This window comes from Panicum virgatum, chromosome 4K (assembly GCF_016808335.1).
Source record: "Panicum virgatum strain AP13 chromosome 4K, P.virgatum_v5, whole genome shotgun sequence".
In the NCBI taxonomy this organism is placed as follows: domain Eukaryota; kingdom Viridiplantae; phylum Streptophyta; class Magnoliopsida; order Poales; family Poaceae; genus Panicum; species Panicum virgatum.
Genome location: NC_053139.1, coordinates 26,631,947 through 26,654,010, shown reverse-complemented (window position 1 = coordinate 26,654,010; position 22,064 = coordinate 26,631,947). Strand labels below are relative to the sequence as shown.

Here is a 22,064-nt window from a genome sequence, read left to right as displayed (position 1 = left end):
ATAATACAAGGTAGTAGATTGGTACATAATCATGATAATTAACATTGAAAAGTAGTATTTCCATGCCATAGATATGGGCATAGTATTCTAGAATTTTTTTTATAGATAACTATAATTACCCTGGGACAACTCAGTCTTGTCCTAGTGGGAAAAAATTGATAACAGACTTGTTCACTTGCACACATATTTTGACGATAATTTGGAGGAGACAGGAGGGTCACAGACGAGGCATGTATGCTTCTAGTCCAGCAGGGAGCTTCTTGATAGTGTTCAGTGGATGGTAGAGGCCGTAGAATAAGAGCTCAGACCTATACAAACGTCCATTTGCCTACGTTTGAATTCGTGAAAAACAAAATCAGGACTTAGGATGTTGGAGGAAAAGTAAACCCATGGATATTTGGTAAAAATGGTAAGCCTTACCGTGAGGATGGGAACATGGAAAGATTCACCATTCCAAAGCTCCATGAACTTGATTGCAAAGAATCCACAATCATTCTCGTGTGAGTGCATACATACGTCAATTATTGGGCGCTTGAATCAATTAAACTGCTTGACTCTATAATCCATGGCCAGCTGGAATAGGAGATTAAGCCTTCGAATGATCCGGTCACCGAGAACATTATGATAAATTGTGTGGTCTTCTGGACTAGAATCAAGTACATCTATCCGATCGTGAATGAAATTGATGCAGTAGACACTATAGTAGTCCTCCTCCATCACATGCAAAAAGAACTGTATATGATAAAAAAATATTTTAGGTAGGAAAAAGTAATCACTATCATGTGAGGTTGTTTTGAGGTACTTACAAGCTTTACTTTGGTTGGGCCAACGTGCTCAATATCATGCTGTAAAATGGCTAGGGCTGGTGGAGAATCCCACTGGGAAAAGTCCTCATCTTCCTCTATATTTACATATTCCTGCTATGCAATATAAAGGTTAGTACACAAGGATTATGTTATTGGCTGAGCACTGGAGTAGTTAAGGTGCCATTCGTGTGGACTCACCCTAATCTCTGGAGATAGGAAGACCCTGTATCCAGCACCCTCATGGCTCAAGCAAGCAACAAAGTAGGACATGAATTTAGTTGAAAGCCATTCGTCATCAACGAACGATTCGAATATTTCTTCTCCATTGAATTCTTTCAGACCATAGCGGATGAACACATCACTAGTAAAGCAATGATTGTAAGTTTAAGCTAGTTGCATATAATGTTTAGGAGTTATTTCGTAAACAATACCTTAAACACTTTAGGCGAGGGTGGAACTTCTTCCTTACAGCAAGTGCTTTTGACATAGGAACTTTTGGTCGTTGTGGATCACCTTTAAAAGGTGACACGTACATGGCTGGGCATTTGGTAAGGCGTTGTGGTCTAGGAACAATTGATGGACGCTAGATGGGCTCGTTTTGAGTGCAAGGATGGAAAAGAATAGGGCCTAGGGTGTCGTCAGTTGCCATATCAGTTGCTTCCATCTGCCAACATTTGAGTAAATGTTATGACATAAATGAAATGCACCAAAAATGTATATAAATTACAGTGGGAGGTTAAGTTGTGCAACCTGATATGGTTCTGGATCGTCGGTGTCCAAAACAACACCTGGTGTTGGTATAGTCACGCTGTAGTTTGAGGTTGCAGCATCAGCATTATGATGGCTTCCTGCAACTGACATGAGTAGAATACATGTGAAATGTGGGAAATATATGCGAAATGTGGGACAAACAAGTTAAGAAGAAGTTACGTACTGCCAGCAATGTCTGGGCCAGTAGCTCCTTCAGCTGCAATAGGAGGCACGAGTTGATCAATGGTTACATTTATGGGAACCTGCATTTGTCAAATAAAATCTGTGTAAGATATTTAACAGATTGTGGTAAATGTTAGAAGTGTTCACTGTAAACATCAGATGTCACCTAAGAACAGATAGGTGAAGGTTCGTCTTCAATTTCCTTATCATCCTGTATATTGTGATTCTTTTGGAGGGAGCAAGGAGGAATTAGGGAAAAATCATGAAAGTGACAACCAAAAAAGTAAATCAGGTTAAGTGAATTACATCAGAATGAGGGAAACTATCGTCATGGCTATTGTGCTGCGCTACAGGGATTGGGATCCCTGATTCTAGGGCCATGTGTTGTTCCAACTGCATAGGTGTGGCGTGGTTGATGTCTTGGTTGGTGTGGTCACCTGAAGCACAGAATATGTATTAGTGAATCTATAGTATTTAAGGTGCCTTTATGATTATGTGGGACTGGCAAGTTTGATTTGAAAAGGGAATTACCAGAATGCAATTCATTCATTGCCTAAGGTTGTTAGCCCAGTTGGTGCGAAGCAACCAGCAGCACTCCACAGGTGGGGGGTCCGCAGCACTCCACTATGGGAAAAAAACCCCCTCGCTGTGCTTCCGTTGAGCTTGGCTGTGCGACACGGCTCTTGGGCGACGGAACCCGGCCCATGTGGCTACGGCCCGGCCCAGTGGGCGATGGAACCCGGCCCATGAAGGTTACGGACCGGCCCAAGGCCAAGGTGCCGCCAGTCCAAGCCCGGAAGCCGGCTTTCGGGGGTTTTCTCGGCCGGGGTCAACTGGCCTCTTCTTAATTGAAAGCCGTGGGGGCGTCTTTCCCCCGCCGGTCGAGTATTTTTTTAGAATGCAATTCATTTGCCCTTGTTTCTAATTGAATTGGCATGTCAAACTCATGTTCAAATCCCATATTGTGCCCAGTGTGAGTATCATGCATATAAACGTCACCGGCTTGAGCTTCATACAATAAGTAAAGGAGAGAAGAAATGTTTTAAGAAATAAGCAAATTTTAGTTGAAATGTTGAAGAAAGGGGTTAAGAAGAATACATACTAGTAATTGGCAAGGCTGCTGTTGTGTCTCCTTCAGCCATGTCAGGAGGTAGTACATGATCACTAGTCAGACCTGTGTGAACATGCACATGTGGAATTCAAATGGTAAGATAGGCCACAGAGTGCGGTAAACAGTACAATTGTTTACTGAAAAAAGCGTACCCTAACCTGAGAGGAAACTAGTGAAGGTTCACCTTCCATGTCCTTATCACAATGTACATTCTGATGAGAGAAGGGGAAAATTTAGGAGCGAAGTTAAGACTGAGACCATAAAGCAAGAAATTAGTTTTATTTACTTACATCAGCCTGAGGGAAAGTTTCATCATGGGTATGGTGCAGAGTTGCATGGTTTGGCAGATCTGGTTCTCGTGCCCCGTTTTGTGCGAACTGCAAAGGCCTATCCTGATTAGGGTGGCCACCTGAAATGCAGGATATAAATGAGAGGAAGTGGCATATGTCAGATGCGTTCTTTAATTTGTGCAAATGATAACTAACATTCGATGTCGGCAATCGGGATTAGCAGAATGCAACTCATTTTCCCTTGTTTCAGATGGAACCTCTTTGTCAAATACATGTATAGATCCCATGTTATGACCATTACGGCTTCCATGTATGCTGACATCATCGGCCTGAGCTTCATACATGGAATGGAAAAAAATGAATAAACAAAGATATTTAATGAAGATGACAATGAGCTGGACTCATCCCAGTACCTGTATCAGAAGTGTTGGGTTGATGATGATGATCTTGACCAATGTTGCCATGTGCCTTGTCCTGCAAAATTGCCCGTAGATTTCGTATAACTTCCTGGTGTGCATTCTATAACATCAGTTGCCCCATGTTCATATAGCTTGACGCTTTCTTGGATTTGGCATCAAACTTTGCCAGGGCTGCCCTTGCCTGCGACTGCCTTGTCCTGCTATTAATCTGATCAACAAATCCACCCAGTTCTGCGAGTATACTTGGGAAATAAGATGCAGCCAATGGTTCATTGTTTGCTGGCACATCTGAAAATGGGTGATGGGTCGTATAGTAGCAAGTATTGTTGCTACTCTTAAGCTGCACACGGCAAAAGTGGAGTGAAACAGTGGCATTACAAAACAACATGGATACAGGAAAAAATTTAAAAAAATGTACGGAAACTGAGTAATAGAACTCACCGGTAATAGCCCAAACATAGCCTTCCCTTGTTGGTCCTTGGTCCTATCAGCAGAAGTGATCTTTTGTATAACATTTTGATCGAAGTACTTTGCACGAGGAGTGTTCATGTGTTCAATCTGGTGTTTGCATTGTAGGTTATCCAAATACAATATCTATAATGAAAATTTTAAAAATATTTACTGGAAAGTGTAGCACTGAATTGTTATAGTAATTGAAGAACAACCCAGTAATTGATTGACTAAAGTCACTTCAGACTTATGGATGACACAATGGTATACTCACAATCAGTAATATAGCACATCCAGGGAGCAATGGTGTCCCTTTCTTTGTCTTGTCAATATGATATGCATGAGCAGCATGTCTAAGGTCATCCACAACCGTCTTGCACCAGTTCATATCCGATAAACGAGACAAGTGTAACACCCGGTTTATAAAAGAACATAAACCGAGCAATCATATACGTGCCAGGATCAAGTCACACGTATATACAACAGAATGAACAGTATATCATAGCACATATCACGTAAAAAGATATAATAAAGCGAATACGAAGGTTATTTATTACAATAATGTCAAAAATGTCTGATACAGCGGAAGCGAAGTACAAATACGATAAAAGCTCTCCGAAGCTGAAGCAGGGCGCCACAGGGACGTCGACTGGGAGACGAACACCTAGAAGTCCTCGTAGTCCTGGTAGCGCTGGATGAACTCCCTCGTGTCGGCAGGAACTGAGCAGCAGTAGCGTAGCCAAGAGGAAAAAGTAGAGAAGAGGCAAGGGTGAGTACACAACTTGTACTCAACAAGTATAACACAAACTATGAGGCTCTAAGGTTGGCTGACTCAACTGCATTAGCTTTTAAGTCTTGGCAAAATTTTATTAGAACTATTTACTACAAGTTGATGAGTTACCATTAACCCCGTTACATAGTAATTAATCAAATTTAAACATGTTACTACTGAGAAACCAAACCACCAAGGTAACCCCGAGAAGCACCTCCCTCATCGGAAGGAGATAACTCCACTAATCAAAAGGAGGATCTGGGCCGCTCATAACCGTGAGCACGGCTAGTATACCAGTTTTACACTCTGCAGAGGTTGCACATCTTTACCCACAAGTCGTGAGCTACGCCAGTTGTTCATCACACTTCCTTAGGTGAGATGACTAGCGACTCACTACGAGGCCTTTACAAAGAAACTCGTTGGTAGGGAGTAACCGCGAGGGTGGATCAGCGACTATGGAGCAGGTCTAGTGGGCGTCAAGACACGAAGCACAGACGAGGCCACTCAGCACGAGGGCCATAGAAGCTTACCGCCCCTGCCCCGCAGGTAAGTTACTCCAAACCAAAAAGATCTAATTATTACGCCAAGTCTATCCCATTCTAGCCTTGTGGTAGCGCTGTTGTCCCAGGTTGTCGCTCTATGAACCGGTCCTTATGGAGAGGGGCCAACCAAGCACTAAGCACCGTGCTGGCCCCCTAAACCATGTTTCTACAAAAACCATATTTTTACGAGACGTGAGCCACCCAAGCACGAAGCACAGAGGGCCACTCTCAGAATTAAGTTCAAGTAAACCATTAATCAAATTAATTAAAAAGGACCAGAGTGTGTTATAGCGCAGCAACCTAGCACAACTAACCAAAATGCAACCCAAAGGTATATATAAAGGATATAAAGTGGCTAGGAATGTCCTTATAGGCATACAGTATTAAAATGCAGTATGAAAATGTATTTAAAAGTGATAGGTTGTTCATGTTATACTTGCCTTCCTCGTACTGCTCTGGCTGCTGCTCAAAGTGCTCAGAAGATGGCTGCTCCGGGTACTGGTACTGGGGCTCCTCCGGTAACTCAGCGTCTACTCACGAACACATGGCCAAACAATACACAATAATAAGCATATAAGCAAACACTAACAAAAACTAAGAAACAGTACAACAATACACAAAAACAGCACTCTAAACTAGTCTAAAACTATTCTACGCATTACAACGATCACGTGGACATAAAGAACGCTAAAAACGGAGCTAAAACGCATAATCTAGGCTAAAAACAAGTTCTAGGGGCTTTTCTGCGAGAAAAACTAAGTTCCAGGGGGTTTTCTGCAAAAACCGAGGACTAAAACGCAATTAAACACTAACTCCAGGGTCTAACTCGCAAAAACTACCAGGCTGGACGGCGGGTTGTATTTTAAGGAAACCCAGGGTGTTAAGTGCTAAAAACAGGACCTAAATCTAATTTCTTTTGAACTGGCTAGGAGCTCGGGTTGAATAACAAAAAGTACAGGGGCTCTTTAGCAATTAAACCAGGCCGAACCGGTATCCTCAGATATCGGTCGCTGGATCGCGATCTGGCGGTCCAGATTGGATCGGCCCAAGTCCTAATCGTGCGCGTTGATTCAGGATATAGCGGCTCAGGGCGAAAGGGCGAGTGGGGCGCGGTAGCGCCGTCGCCGGCGACCCTGTTCGCGGCGGCGCGTGGCCGGAGAAGGGGGAACGGGGGCTGCCGGACTCGGTCTGGGCCCCGGTTTGGCCGTGGAGGATCCTCGTCGAATGCGTAACCCACCTCTGCACCTAAAACGAGGCTTCCCGGCTTGGACAGTGCTCGCTAGGGTGAGGGGCGGTTCTGCGCGGCGGCGCAGCGCCGGCGTGCGGCGTCAGGGCAGCCAGGGTGCGTCCCGGGCTATGGGAATGAGCGCAAAGGAAGGAGAGGGTCAGGGTGCAGCTCACCAAGCTCGATCTTGATGAGGGAAACGGCGCAGCGGCAGCGACGGTGAGGTCGGCGGCGGCGATGTGGCGGAGCTTCGCGGTCCGAGTGACGCCGGCCCCCTCCGGGCTTTGAATCCCCTCGAATCAAGGCGTCTAGGTGCTGCAGAAGTGGAGCGCGGTCAGGGGGGCAGGAAAACCTTCGGAGGTGAGGAATTGCGGCGGCGCAGTGTCTTACCGGCGGCGAGGCACAACCACGATTCCGGAGATGCGGGGTTCTAGGACTGGCGCAGAGGGTTCGAAGAGCTTCACCGAACTCCGGCGATGCTCCTGCGCGGGCTGTAGTGGTGTGGAGCGCTACAGAATGGCGTGACCACGGCGGCGCCGAGCAGGGAAAGCAGCGGGGCTAGCAATGCTCGGCGTGTTCTGGTTCTGGTTGCGTAGATGGGGGAAGGTGAGGCGTAGGGGGGGTCACAGGGTCAAATAAAGGAGAAGGCCGTGATCCTCGGCGCAGGGCGGTGGCGGGCGAGCTCCGGCGATTTCGGCAGGATTGGGTTACTGCTTTGCGGATCGCGCAGATCACGCAACCGCCGATGCGATCCCGGTTTCCGGGCGGCTTCTAGAAGAGGAGGGCTCTAGGAGGCCAGCCAGTGGACCGGTGGAGGTCGGGCGGCCCATAGGGCAAAGGGGAGAGCGGGGCTGAGCTGCGCGGACGAGAGCGCCAGCGGGCGTCACGGCGAGGAAGACGGGCCTGCCAGGTGGGGCCGACGCGTCAGTGGCGGGGCACTAGCGGGCCGTGCGTGGGGTGGAGCCGGGCTGCGAGGCTGGGCCAAGGGAGAGAGGGGGGGGCCTGGGCCTGTAACACCCGGTTTATAAAAGAACATAAACCGAGCAATCATATACGTGCCAGGATCAAGTCACACGTATATACAACAGAATGAACAGTGTATCATAGCACATATCACGTAAAAAGATATAATAAAGCGAATACGAATGTTATTTATTACAATAATGACAAAATGTCTAATACAGCGGAAGCGAAGTACAAAAATACGATAAAGCTCTCCGAAGCTGAAGCAGGGCGCCACAGGGACGTCGACTGGGAGACGAAGCACCTAGAAGTCCTCGTAGTCCTGGTAGCGCTGGACGAACTCCCTCGTGTCGGCAGGAACTGAGCAGCAGTAGCGTAGCCAAGAGGAAAAAGTAGAGAAGAGGCAAGAGTGAGTACACAACTTGTACTCAACAAGTATAACACAAACTATGAGGCTCTAGGCTGGCTGACTCAACTGCATTAGCTTTTAAGTGTTGGCAAAATTTTATTAAAGCTATTTACTACGAGTTGATGAATTACCATTGACCCAGTTACATAGTAATTAGTCACGTTTAATCATGTAACTACTGAGAACCATACCAAAACCAATCCACCAAGGTAAACCCCGAGAAGCACCTCCCTCGTCGGAAGGAGATAACTTCACTAATCAAAAGGAGGATCTGGGCCGCTCATAACCGTGAGCACGGCTAGTATACCAGTTTTACACTCTGCAGAGGTTGCACATCTTTACCCACAAGTCGTGAGCTACGCCAGTTGTTCATCACACTTCCTTAGGTGAGATGGCCAGCGACTCACTACGAGGCCTTTAGAAAGAATCTCGTTGGTAAGGCGTAACCGCGAGAGATAGGTCGGCGACGATGGGGCCCACCTCCGGGGGTACAAGCACAGGAGCGCAATCCAAGCACAGACCAAGCCGGAGGAGCAGGGACCATTGAAGCTTACTACTCTTGCCCCGCAGGTAAGTTACTCCAAACCAAAAAGATCTAGTTATTACGCCAAGTCTATCCCATTCTAGCCTTGTGGTAGCGCTGTTGTCCCAGGTTGTCGCTCTATGAACCGGTCCTTATGGAGAGTGGCCAACCAGGCAGTAAGCACCGTGCTGGCCCCCTAAACCATGTTTCTAAAAAAACATCTTTTAATGAGAAGTGAGCCACTCAAGCCACACAGAGTGCCACTCTCAGAATTAAGTTTAAGTAAAACATTAATCAATTTAATTAAAAGGACCAAAGTGTGTTATAGCGCAGCAACCTAGCACAACTAACCAAAATGCAACCCAAGGATATATATAAAGGATATAAACTGGCTAGGAAATCCTTAAAGGCATACAGTATTAAAATGCAGTATGAAATTGTAATTAAAAGTGATAGGTTGTTCATGTTATACTTGCCTTCCTCGTACTGCTCCTGCTGCTGCTCAAACTGATCCGAAGACGGCTGCTCCGGGTACTGGTACTGGGGCTCCTCAGACGGATCAACGTCTACTCACGAACACACGGCCAAAACAATGCACAGGAATAAGCATACAAGCAAATACTAACAAAAACTAAGAAACAGTACATCAATACATAAAAACAGCAAGAAAAACTGAGCTAAAACTATTCTACGCGTTACAACGATCGCGTGGATATAAAGAACGCTAAAAACGGAGCTAAAACGCGTTTTCTAGGCTAAAAACAAGTTCTAGGGGCTTATTTGTAAGAAAACTGAAGTTCCAGGGGGTTTTCTGCTAAAACCAAGGGCTAAAACGTAAAAACCAGAAAGATCCGAGGGCCAACGCGTAAAAAGACCCTAACTGGACGGCGGTTTCTATTTCTAAAGAGCTCAGGGGTTAAAACGTTAAAAACAGGACCTGAGTGGTATTATTTTTGAATAAAGGTGGACTGCGGGTTGATATCAAGAAAACCTAGGGGCTCTTTAACAAAAACGCCAGGCTGAAGGGGTACGCTTGAATCTGGGCGCTTGGATCTGGATCGGATGGCCAAGAACAGCTTGGATCTAGATCTAATCGTGTCCGCTGATTCTGGATCTGATGGTCAGGATGGATCGGGCACTCGGGTCGGCGGCGCTCAAACGCCGGCGACCTTTCCCGTGGTGGCGCCCAACGCCGGCTCGCCGGAGTTCGTGAATATGGTGCTCCAGGGGCTAAAACAACCTGCGCTTGGGCCTAGAGGGTACTACTCAGCATGCGTCGTCCACCCGTGCCATGTGCGGGGGCGGGGGTGCTCGGAACGGCACTGTAGGGTGCTTGCCGCGGCGAGGCATGGCGGCGTGGCGGCGAGAACGCCTGTGACAGGGTCCTAGCATCTAGGATGCGTCGCAGCCTATGCTGTCCAGCACAAAAGGAAGGGGGAGTGGCTTTGATGCTCACCAAGGGCCTGGGGTGGAGAGGGCCGCAGTGCAGGACGGCTGGCGGCAAGCTCCGGCGGCGGTCCGCGGCGGAACGTGCGGAGGGGTTGAAGGGGGGCGTCTCCGGGCGTCTGGGCGGCACGGATCGATGCACGGCGTTGCTGTGAAACAGTAGCCGGAGTCAGGGAGGTCCAGGGGTCACTAAAGACGACGAATTGCAGCGGCGCGGGGTCTCACCGTCGAGCGATCCCGGCGAAATTCCGGTGAGGTGGGGCCTGGGCTCCGGGGCCAGGAACTTGGGGAGTTCCCTGGGGCTACGGCGACGCTCTTGCGAGGGTTTGTCAGGGCTCCAGTGCGGCGGAGGGGCGTGACCGTGGCGGCGGGGCTACGCTCTGAGCAGGGCGAGGCGGCGGCTAGGTTTTAGGCGACGCTGGCCTGCGGGATAGGGAGCAGGAGATTACGGGGTGGTTTAAAGAGCCCGGACCGAGAATCTCGGCGAGCGGGATAGAGGGAAAGGGCTGCGGGGATTGCGGCCAGGGTCACGGCCGGTTTGTTGCGCGCGGTTGCAGAGTGAGCGGTGGGCGCGGGGAAGGAGACGGCCCTGACCCGTGGGTCCGGCCCGGCAGCGAGACAAGGTAACGGGGACGCGGCTGTAGGCCAAACGGGGTGAGGCTGGCCGCGGGCGGTTGGGCCAGGGTGAGCGTTGCACGGTCGGGGCAGGCCGCGGTGTGGGCCGTGCGAGAGAGGAAGCGGGCCGAGGGAAAAGGCCGAGCGGTGAGCGAGGAAAGAGTGGGTTGGGCCCAGGAAAAGGGTGGGGTTAGATAGGATTGAGTTGGGTTGGGTTTTGCCTTGGGCTGGGCTTCCTTTTCTATTTCTAATTCTAATTCTTATTCCAAAACTAACCCAAACAATATTGAATTCAAAATTCAAATTTGAGTCCAACACAAGCATTCAGACAAACAAAAGAGATGCTCCAGCATGATGCAACAACTATTAGACTTATGATAAATTTTAATTAATTAAGGAACAAAAATTAGATTAAATGCCAACTAAACACAATAAACCTTAGAAAATTAAATAAAGCCAATTAGTTTATAAATAAATGCTGAAATTTAAAGTTAGGGTGTTACATACCCTACCCCCTTAAAGAAATCTCGTCCCGAGATTTAGCTGGGCTGGCTAGCAAAGAGATCTGGATATGTCTTCTTCAACTCATCTTCTCGCTCCCATGTAGCCTCAGCTTCACTATGGTGACTCCACTGAACTCTGCACATCTTGATGCGCTTGTTCCGAGTAACCCTCTCTGATGTCTCCAGAATCTTCACCGGATGCTCAGTATAAGTCAGATCCTCCTGGACATCTACTCCATCCAGGGGTGCCTGCTCCTCGGGTACTCGCAAACACCTCTTCAGCTGAGATATATGGAAGACATCATGAACTCCTGAGAGGCTGAGAGGTAACTCCAGGCGATAAGCAACTTCGCCTTTCCGCTCTAGCACCTTGAATGGCCCCACATACCGAGGTGCTAACTTCCCTTTGACATTAAATCTGCGGATTCCTCTCATCGGAGACACCTTCAGATACACATAATCACCAACACTGAAAGTCAGGTCTCTCCGTTTGCCATCAGCATAGCTCTTCTGCCTGCTCTGTGCAATCCTCAGATTTTCTCGCACAGCCTGAACCATCTGCTCTGCATCATCTATGATCTCAGGACCGAAGAGCTGCTTTTCACCAATCTGATCCCAATAGAGAGGAGTCCTGCATTTTCTGCCATACAATGCCTCGAAGGGAGACTTCTTCAGACTGGCCTGATAGCTGTTGTTATATGAGAACTCAGCAAATGACAGGCACTTATCCCAACTAGTACCGTACTGAATGGCACAAGCTCTCAGCATATCCTCCAACACCTGGTTGGTTCTCTCTGTCTGCCCATCTGTCTGAGGGTGATAAGCCGTACTGAAACGCAGCTTCGTATCCAACGAATCATGGAGCTGCTCCCAGAAACGAGAAGTGAACTGAGACCCTCTGTCAGATATAATCTTCTTGGGCACACCATGCAAGCAGACAATCCGAGAGATGTACAACTCTGCAAGTCTAGCACCGGAGTAAGTAGTGTTCACTGGAATGAAGTGAGCAACCTTCGTCAGACGATCCACTACTACCCAAATGGAGTTGTACCCTTTCTGAGTACGAGGCAATCCAACAATGAAGTCCATAGTGATTTCTTCCCATTTCCACTCTGGAATCTTCAAAGGCTGTAATAGACCTGCTGGCCTCTGATGCTCAGCCTTGACACGCTGACAGGTGTCACAAATAGCCACGTACTCTGCCACTGAACGCTTCATCCCATACCACCAGAAACGTTCCTTCAGATCATAGTACATCTTAGTGCTGCCTGGATGAATAGAGTAAGCTGTATCATGGGCCTCACTCAGAATTAACTTCCGAAGATCCTTCACATCTGGAACACAGATCCGGTTCTTGTACCACAAGGTACCCTGATCATCCTCTCTGAAATGAGGAGCCTTGCCCTTTCTGAGCAACTCACGAATCTCCTGCAGCTTCTCATCATCTTTCTGATGCTGCCTGATCTCTGCCTCTAGAGTCGGTACTGCCTCAAATGCTGCACTGGAGGTATGATGCAAGAAACCCAGACTCAGCTGCTCGAACTCCTCGCATAACTCTGGAGGCATCTGGAAAGCCACGGCCATGTTGACATAACTTCTTCTGCTCAGAGCATCTGCTACAACATTGGCCTTGCCCGGATGATAGTGAATCTCCAGGTCATAGTCCTTGACCAACTCTAACCATCTTCTCTGCCGCATGTTCAGCTCATTCTGCGTGAAAATATACTTGAGGCTCTTGTGATCAGTGTAGATATCACACCGCTGCCCATACAAGTAATGCCTCCAAATCTTTAGAGCATGCACAACTGCGGCTAACTCAAGATCATGAGTAGGATAATTCAGCTCATGCCGGCGTAGCTGCCGTGAAGCATAAGCTATCACTCTGCCCTCCTGCATCAGAACACACCCAAGACCATCCTTCGAAGCATCACAATACACCGTGAACCTCTTCGTCTGGTCTGGCAGAGTCAAGACTGGCGCCGTAGTCAACCTCTTCTTCAACTCATCAAAGGCCATCTGACGCTCATCAGTCCATACAAAAGCCACATTCTTCTCCAGCAAAGAAGTCAAAGGCTTCGCGATCTTGGAGAAATTCTCAATGAACCTCCGATAATATCCAGCTAAGCCCAAGAAAGATCTGACTTCCTTCACTGTCTGCGGTGTCTCCCACTCGAGCACATCCTTCACCTTGCTCGGATCAACAGCAATGCCTCCCTGAGAGATAACATGACCGAGGAATGGAACCTCGTCAATCCAGAACTCGCACTTGCTGAACTTGGCATACAACTGATGCTCTCTCAATCTCTGCAACACGAGCCTCAGATGCTCTTCATGCTCTTCTTCTGTCTTGGAGAAGATCAGAATATCATCAATGAAAATCACCACAAAGACATCCAGATAATCCATGAAGACCATGTTCATCAGATGCATGAAGAAAGCCGGGGCATTAGTCAGGCCGAAGGACATGACTGTATACTCATATAGCCCGTACTTGCAGGTGAATGCCGTCTTCGGAATGTCCCCAGGACGGATCCTCAGCTGAAAATATCCCGAACGAAGATCAATCTTCAAGAATATACGAGCACCTCGAAGCAGATCGAAGAGATCCTCAATACGGGGCAGTGGATGCTTGTTCTTGATAGTAACTGCATTCAGCTCACGATAATCCACACACATCCTCTTCGAGCCATCCTTCTTATCTACCAGCAACAATGGAAAAGCCCAAGGAGAGAAGCTGCGACGGATATAGCCCTTGGCTAGCAACTCATCAATAGTCTTCTTTACTTCTTCATGCTCTATAGGTGCCATACGATAGGGCCGCTTTGCAATAGGAGCTGTGCCAGGCAAGAGATCAATACAAAACTCGATGGCGCGTTCAGGCGGCATACCTGGCAAATCATCCGGAAAGACATCCGGGAATTCAGACACCACGCGAATACCGTCCGTGGGTCTAGCCTCCATCTGATGAAGAAATCCAGAAGGCTCTACTGCACTGATAACCACCTCTTGGCCACTGGAAGCTGATAATAAGACTGTCCGCTGAGCACAATCTATCCGAACTCCCCACTTGGCCAGAGTCTCCATTCCCAGAATGACATCAATGCCCTTGGTGTCTAGCACCATCAGATCAGTACAGAACTCTACTCCCCTCAAGGAAATACTGACTCTCGGGCAGTAAGTGTGAGACCTCAACTGTCCTCCCGGTGAAGATACTAACAGGCACCTCTTTAATGTGCTAGTATGAATACCATGATGCTCGACAAAAGACTGAGTAATGAAGGAATGCGTAGCACCAGTATCAAAAAGCACTGTAGCTGGATATGAATTAACCATGAACGTACCAATAACCACGTTGGGAGCCTCGGCCGCTGACTCGGCCGTCACGTGGTTCACCCTGCCCTGTGCTGGCGCCCTGGGCTGAGCTGGGCGTCCCTGCTGTCCCGCCTGCGCCTTCCGGGGGCAAGCGTTGGCGTAGTGCCCCGGCTGGCCGCAGTGAAAGCAGGTGCGAGGAAGTCCCTGAGCCTGCTGTCCGGTAGGAGCTGCCGGACGTGGAGCCTGCGGTGCCGGTGGAGCTGGTAGAGCAGTACGAGCCGGAGGTGCCGGTAACCTCGGGCCCTGACCTGCCTGCTGCTGTCGAGGCGGGTACTGCTGCGGTGGCCTTTGCTGGTACTGCTGAGGAGGCCGGTACTGCTGCTGGTACGGCTGAGGCTGCTGGAGTCGTGGACGAGTGTTGCTGCCGGAAGCAACGGGGACAACCTTCCTCTTCTTGTCCTCCATCTCCAGGTGCTTACGCTCAGTGTTGAGCGCACTGTCAACCAGATGGTTGAAGTCGTCGAAGCGGAGGTTGAGCAGCGCGTACTGGAGGTAGTCCTCAAGACCCTCCATGAAGTGCTCCTGCTTCTTGCGGTCATCCGCAACCTCGGCAGGGGCGTAGCGTGCCAGCTGAAGAAAACGATCACGATATTCCGTGACCGACATAGTCCCCTGAATTCACAAAGACAGATAGATATCGGAAGATTATCTCAAGATTCATAAGGATAGAACAAGGGGCATTAGCTCAAAAGAAAACGCTGAATGATTATACTCAAGATTACCTGCTTCAGTGCAAGGAACTCCTTCTGTTTCATCTTCATAACGCCCGCGGGGACGTTGTGGCTGCGGAAGCGCTCCCTGAACTGGAGCCAAGTGAGGGACTCGCGGTCGTGAACTGGGTGGGACTCCCACCAGTCCAGAGCTGCCCCTCGCAGCTGTCCTGCTGCGTACAAGACGCGCTCACGGTCATCGCACTGGGCGATGTCCAGCTGACGCTCCACTGCACGGAGCCAGTCGTCAGCCTGAAGAGGGTCGGACGTGTGAGAGAACGTCGGCGGGTGACCCCTCAGGAACTCAGCACGCCTGTCGCGAGGCTGCGGCGGTGGAGGAGGCGGAGGCTGAGTGTGAGCGTGCTGAAGAGCCTGAACCGTGTTGTTCAGGGTAGCCATCATCTGCATCTGGAGCTGGAAGTACTGCTCCGGAGTCAAAGGCGGAGGCATCGGGATCCCAGTACCCTGGTTGTTCTGACCCTGCTGCTGGCCAGAACCTGAACCGGTGCTCCTGGTGTTCACCATCTGATTTGAACAAAAGATTTCACGAGTAAGGATATTGCAGAGATAAATTCAGATGGATATGATAACTCTTTGCGGAAAAAGACTCAGCCATGATAAAGTAGACAGGATAGAGTTGACTGTTTTACCCCCAACGATCTAACTCATTTTATTAATTAGTTAACTTTAGCATCTGAGTGATTTTCTTTAAACAAATTTAAACTACTAAGCTATGCAATCAGTCAAAAATCCAAATCAAGCATGTAGCATAATAACAAGCAGACAATTTTCACGACTTAGCCGAGTTTAGCAAAAGACTCGACTAACACAACGCGTCGCAGAACGTGCTATCGTGTTATTATAAAAAGGTCACCTAGCTAACTCATGGTGGTCAGATGACTGATTCAGGCCAAAATCTACGAAACTATTCTTCAGAGAGAGAAATCAAGGCAAGAAGGGTAAAAAGTCAAAGAAGTCAAGGGGTATAATAGTAAAATAGTTTCAGCAGTCAAGGATTGGTGAGAAGAAGTCCTAAAACTCGACCAGTTCTATCTAGGCTTCGTCCTACAGTCGATACGGCTCTGATACCACTCTGTAACACCCGGTTTATAAAAGAACATAAACCGAGCAATCATATACGTGCCAGGATCAAGTCACACGTATATACAACAGAATGAACAGTGTATCATAGCACATATCACGTAAAAAGATATAATAAAGCGAATACGAATGTTATTTATTACAATAATGACAAAATGTCTGATACAGCGGAAGCGAAGTACAAAAATACGATAAAGCTCTCCGAAGCTGAAGCAGGGCGCCACAGGGACGTCGACTGGGAGACGAAGCACCTAGAAGTCCTCGTAGTCCTGGTAGCGCTGGACGAACTCCCTCGTGTCGGCAGGAACTGAGCAGCAGTAGCGTAGCCAAGAGGAAAAAGTAGAGAAGAGGCAAGAGTGAGTACACAACTTGTACTCAACAAGTATAACACAAACTATGAGGCTCTAGGCTGGCTGACTCAACTGCATTAGCTTTTAAGTGTTGGCAAAATTTTATTAAAGCTATTTACTACGAGTTGATGAATTACCATTGACCCAGTTACATAGTAATTAGTCAAGTTTAATCATGTAACTACTGAGAACCATACCAAAACCAAGCCACCAAGGTAAACCCCGAGAAGCACCTCCCTCGTCGGAAGGAGATAACTTCACTAATCAAAAGGAGGATCTGGGCCGCTCATAACCGTGAGCACGGCTAGTATACCAGTTTTACACTCTGCAGAGGTTGCACATCTTTACCCACAAGTCGTGAGCTACGCCAGTTGTTCATCACACTTCCTTAGGTGAGATGGCCAGCGACTCACTACGAGGCCTTTAGAAAGAATCTCGTTGGTAAGGCGTAACCGCGAGAGATAGGTCGGCGACGATGGGGCCCACCTCCGGGGGTACAAGCACAGGAGCGCAATCCAAGCACAGACCAAGCCGGAGGAGCAGGGACCATTGAAGCTTACTACTCTTGCCCCGCAGGTAAGTTACTCCAAACCAAAAAGATCTAGTTATTACGCCAAGTCTATCCCATTCTAGCCTTGTGGTAGCGCTGTTGTCCCAGGTTGTCGCTCTATGAACCGGTCCTTATGGAGAGTGGCCAACCAGGCAGTAAGCACCGTGCTGGCCCCCTAAACCATGTTTCTAAAAAAACATCTTTTAACGAGAAGTGAGCCACTCAAGCCACACAGAGTGCCACTCTCAGAATTAAGTTTAAGTAAAACATTAATCAATTTAATTAAAAGGACCAAAGTGTGTTATAGCGCAGCAACCTAGCACAACTAACCAAAATGCAACCCAAGGATATATATAAAGGATATAAACTGGCTAGGAAATCCTTAAAGGCATACAGTATTAAAATGCAGTATGAAATTGTAATTAAAAGTGATAGGTTGTTCATGTTATACTTGCCTTCCTCGTACTGCTCCTGCTGCTGCTCAAACTGATCCGAAGACGGCTGCTCCGGGTACTGGTACTGGGGCTCCTCAGACGGATCAACGTCTACTCACGAACACACGGCCAAAACAATGCACAGGAATAAGCATACAAGCAAATACTAACAAAAACTAAGAAACAGTACATCAATACATAAAAACAGCAAGAAAAACTGAGCTAAAACTATTCTACGCGTTACAACGATCGCGTGGATATAAAGAACGCTAAAAACGGAGCTAAAACGCGTTTTCTAGGCTAAAAACAAGTTCTAGGGGCTTATTTGTAAGAAAACTGAAGTTCCAGGGGGTTTTCTGCTAAAACCAAGGGCTAAAACGTAAAAACCAGAAAGATCCGAGGGCCAACGCGTAAAAAGACCCTAACTGGACGGCGGTTTCTATTTCTAAAGAGCTCAGGGGTTAAAACGTTAAAAACAGGACCTGAGTGGTATTATTTTTGAATAAAGGTGGACTGCGGGTTGATATCAAGAAAACCTAGGGGCTCTTTAACAAAAACGCCAGGCTGAAGGGGTACGCTTGAATCTGGGCGCTTGGATCTGGATCGGATGGCCAAGAACAGCTTGGATCTAGATCTAATCGTGTCCGCTGATTCTGGATCTGATGGTCAGGATGGATCGGGCACTCGGGTCGGCGGCGCTCAAACGCCGGCGACCTTTCCCGTGGTGGCGCCCAACGCCGGCTCGCCGGAGTTCGTGAATATGGTGCTCCAGGGGCTAAAACAACCTGCGCTTGGGCCTAGAGGGTACTACTCAGCATGCGTCGTCCACCCGTGCCATGTGCGGGGGCGGGGGTGCTCGGAACGGCACTGTAGGGTGCTTGCCGCGGCGAGGCATGGCGGCGTGGCGGCGAGAACGCCTGTGACAGGGTCCTAGCATCTAGGATGCGTCGCAGCCTATGCTGTCCAGCACAAAAGGAAGGGGGAGTGGCTTTGATGCTCACCAAGGGCCTGGGGTGGAGAGGGCCGCAGTGCAGGACGGCTGGCGGCAAGCTCCGGCGGCGGTCCGCGGCGGAACGTGCGGAGGGGTTGAAGGGGGGCGTCTCCGGGCGTCTGGGCGGCACGGATCGATGCACGGCGTTGCTGTGAAACAGTAGCCGGAGTCAGGGAGGTCCAGGGGTCACTAAAGACGACGAATTGCAGCGGCGCGGGGTCTCACCGTCGAGCGATCCCGGCGAAATTCCGGTGAGGTGGGGCCTGGGCTCCGGGGCCAGGAACTTGGGGAGTTCCCTGGGGCTACGGCGACGCTCTTGCGAGGGTTTGTCAGGGCTCCAGTGCGGCGGAGGGGCGTGACCGTGGCGGCGGGGCTACGCTCTGAGCAGGGCGAGGCGGCGGCTAGGTTTTAGGCGACGCTGGCCTGCGGGATAGGGAGCAGGAGATTACGGGGTGGTTTAAAGAGCCCGGACCGAGAATCTCGGCGAGCGGGATAGAGGGAAAGGGCTGCGGGGATTGCGGCCAGGGTCACGGCCGGTTTGTTGCGCGCGGTTGCAGAGTGAGCGGTGGGCGCGGGGAAGGAGACGGCCCTGACCCGTGGGTCCGGCCCGGCAGCGAGACAAGGTAACGGGGACGCGGCTGTAGGCCAAACGGGGTGAGGCTGGCCGCGGGCGGTTGGGCCAGGGTGAGCGTTGCACGGTCGGGGCAGGCCGCGGTGTGGGCCGTGCGAGAGAGGAAGCGGGCCGAGGGAAAAGGCCGAGCGGTGAGCGAGGAAAGAGTGGGTTGGGCCCAGGAAAAGGGTGGGGTTAGATAGGATTGAGTTGGGTTGGGTTTTGCCTTGGGCTGGGCTTCCTTTTCTATTTCTAATTCTAATTCTTATTCCAAAACTAACCCAAACAATATTGAATTCAAAATTCAAATTTGAGTCCAACACAAGCATTCAGACAAACAAAAGAGATGCTCCAGCATGATGCAACAACTATTAGACTTATGATAAATTTTAATTAATTAAGGAACAAAAATTAGATTAAATGCCAACTAAACACAATAAACCTTAGAAAATTAAATAAAGCCAATTAGTTTATAAATAAATGCTGAAATTTAAAGTTAGGGTGTTACAGGGCCGTGGGGTGGGAGCGGGCCCAGAGTGAGAAGAGGGAGGTGCGGGCTGAGGGAGTGGGCCGAGCGCGGGCCGAGGGGGGCCTGGTGGGCTGACTGTGCTGGGTTTGGTTTTGGGTTACCTTTCCTATTTCTTCTTCCAATTCTTGTTTCTATTTCTAACTCAAACAAATCTATTTGAATTCAAACGAAAATTTGAATTCAACAACCTTATGCACACAAGCAAAAATAAATGCTCCAGCATGAATGCTCAACAAATTGTTAAACCTAAACAAATTTTAATTACTTGTGAAACAAAATTAAATTAAATGCAAGGCTAAACACAATAAATCCTAGAAAATTAAATAAAGCCAATTAAATTTATTAATAAATGCTGAAATTTAAATTAGGGTGTTACATACCCTACCCCCTTAAAGAAATCTCGTCCCCGAGATTTAGCTGGGCTGGCTAGCAAAGAGATCTGGGTATGTCTTCTTCAGCTCATCTTCTCGCTCCCATGTAGCCTCAGCTTCACTGTGATGACTCCACTGAACTCTGCACATCTTGATGCGCTTGTTCCGAGTAACTCTCTCTGATGTCTCCAAAATCTTCACCGGATGCTCAGTATAAGTCAGATCTTCCTGCACATCCACTCCATCCAGTGGTGCCTGCTCCTCGGGTACTCGCAGACATCTCTTCAGCTGAGATATATGGAAGACATCATGAACTCCTGAGAGGCTGAGAGGTAACTCCAGGCGATAAGCAACTTCGCCTTTCCGCTCTAGCACCTTGAATGGCCCCACATAACGAGGTGCTAACTTCCCTTTGACATTAAATCTGCGGATTCCTCTCATCGGAGACACCTTCAGGTACACATAATCACCGACACTGAAAGTCAGGTCTCTCCGTTTGCCATCTGCATAGCTCTTCTGTCTGCTCTGTGCAATCCTCAGATTTTCTCGCACAGCCTGGACCATCTGCTCTGCATCATCTATGATCTCAGGGCCAAAGAGCTGCTTCTCACCAATCTGATCCCAATAGAGAGGAGTCCTGCACTTTCTGCCATATAATGCCTCAAAGGGAGACTTCTTCAGACTGGCCTGATAGCTGTTGTTATATGAGAACTCAGCATATGACAGGCACTTATCCCAACTAGTACCATACTGAATAGCACAAGCTCTCAGCATATCCTCCAACACTTGGTTGGTCCTCTCTGTCTGCCCATCTGTCTGAGGGTGATAAGCCGTACTGAAACGCAACTTCGTATCCAGCGAATCATGGAGCTGCTCCCAGAATCAAGAAGTGAACTGAGACCCTCTGTCAGATATAATCTTCTTGGGCACACCATGTAAGCAGACAATCCGAGAGATGTACAACTCTGCAAGTCTAGCACCGGAGTAAGTAGTGTTCACTGGAATGAAGTGAGCAACTTTCGTCAATCGATCCACTACTACCCAAATGGAGTTGTACCCTTTCTGAGTACGAGGCAATCCAACAATGAAGTCCATAGTGATTTCCTCCCATTTCCACTCTGGAATCTTCAAAGGCTGTAACAGACCTGCTGGCCTCTGATGCTCAGCCTTGACACGCTGACAGGTGTCACAAATAGCCACGTACTCTGCCACTGAACGCTTCATCCCATACCACCAGAAACGTTCCTTCAGATCATAATACATCTTCGTGCTGCCCGGATGAATAGAATAGGCTGTATCATGGGCCTCACTCAGAATCAACTTCCGGAGATCCTTCACATCTGGCACACATATCCGGTTCTTGTACCACAAGGTACCATGATCATCCTCTCTGAAATGAGGAGCCTTGCCCTTTTTGAGCAATTCACGAATCTCCTGCAGCTTCTCATCATCTTTCTGATGCTGCCTGATCTCTGACTCTAGAGTCGGTACTGCCTCGAAAGCTGCACTGGAAGTATGATGCAAGAAGCCCAGACTCAACTGCTCGAACTCCTCACATAACTCTGGAGGCATCTGGAAAGCCACGGCCATGTTGACATAACTTCTCCTGCTCAAAGCATCTGCTACAACATTGGCCTTGCCCGGATGGTAGTGAATCTCCAGATCATAATCCTTGACCAACTCTAACCATCTTCCCTGCCGCATGTTCAGCTCATTCTGCGTGAAAATGTACTTGAGGCTCTTGTGATCAGTGTAGATATCACACCGCTGCCCATACAAGTAATGCCTCCAAATCTTCAGAGCATGCACAACTGCGGCTAACTCCAGATCATGAGTGGGATAGTTCAGCTCATGCCGACGTAACTGCCGTGAAGCATAAGCAATCACTCTGCCCTCCTGCATCAGAACACACCCAAGACCATCCTTCGAAGCATCACAATATACCGTGAACCTCTTCGTCTGGTCTGGCAGAGTCAGGACTGGCGCCGTAGTCAACCTCTTCTTCAGCTCATCAAAGGCCCTCTGACGCTCATCAGTCC

The 22,064-nt window shown here is 48.7% G+C and overlaps 1 protein-coding gene and 2 long non-coding RNA genes across 3 annotated transcripts; all 3 read right to left on the bottom strand.

Annotated features, from left to right (window-relative positions):
* Window positions 1-48: 48 nt before the first annotated feature.
* On the bottom strand, window positions 49-1,048 carry LOC120703560. The gene is made up of 4 exons (XR_005687078.1): window positions 1,005-1,048; window positions 807-917; window positions 421-732; window positions 49-328 (listed from the first exon to the last, which is right to left on the bottom strand). It is a non-coding gene; the product is annotated as an uncharacterized LOC120703560 (long non-coding RNA).
* Window positions 1,049-1,389: 341 nt separating this feature from the next.
* On the bottom strand, window positions 1,390-3,336 carry LOC120702051. Its single transcript, XM_039985824.1, has 7 exons — window positions 3,141-3,336; window positions 3,009-3,062; window positions 2,842-2,929; window positions 2,046-2,176; window positions 1,741-1,819; window positions 1,557-1,660; window positions 1,390-1,470 (listed from the first exon to the last, which is right to left on the bottom strand). The coding sequence occupies exons 2-7, from the start codon at window positions 3,039-3,041 to the stop codon at window positions 1,390-1,392; spliced, it is 516 nt and encodes a 171-aa protein (XP_039841758.1). The 5' UTR covers window positions 3,042-3,062; window positions 3,141-3,336.
* Window positions 3,337-3,559: 223 nt separating this feature from the next.
* Window positions 3,560-4,388, bottom strand: LOC120705158. The gene is made up of 3 exons (XR_005687811.1): window positions 4,284-4,388; window positions 4,001-4,153; window positions 3,560-3,899 (listed from the first exon to the last, which is right to left on the bottom strand). It is a non-coding gene; the product is annotated as an uncharacterized LOC120705158 (long non-coding RNA).
* Window positions 4,389-22,064: the final 17,676 nt, after the last annotated feature.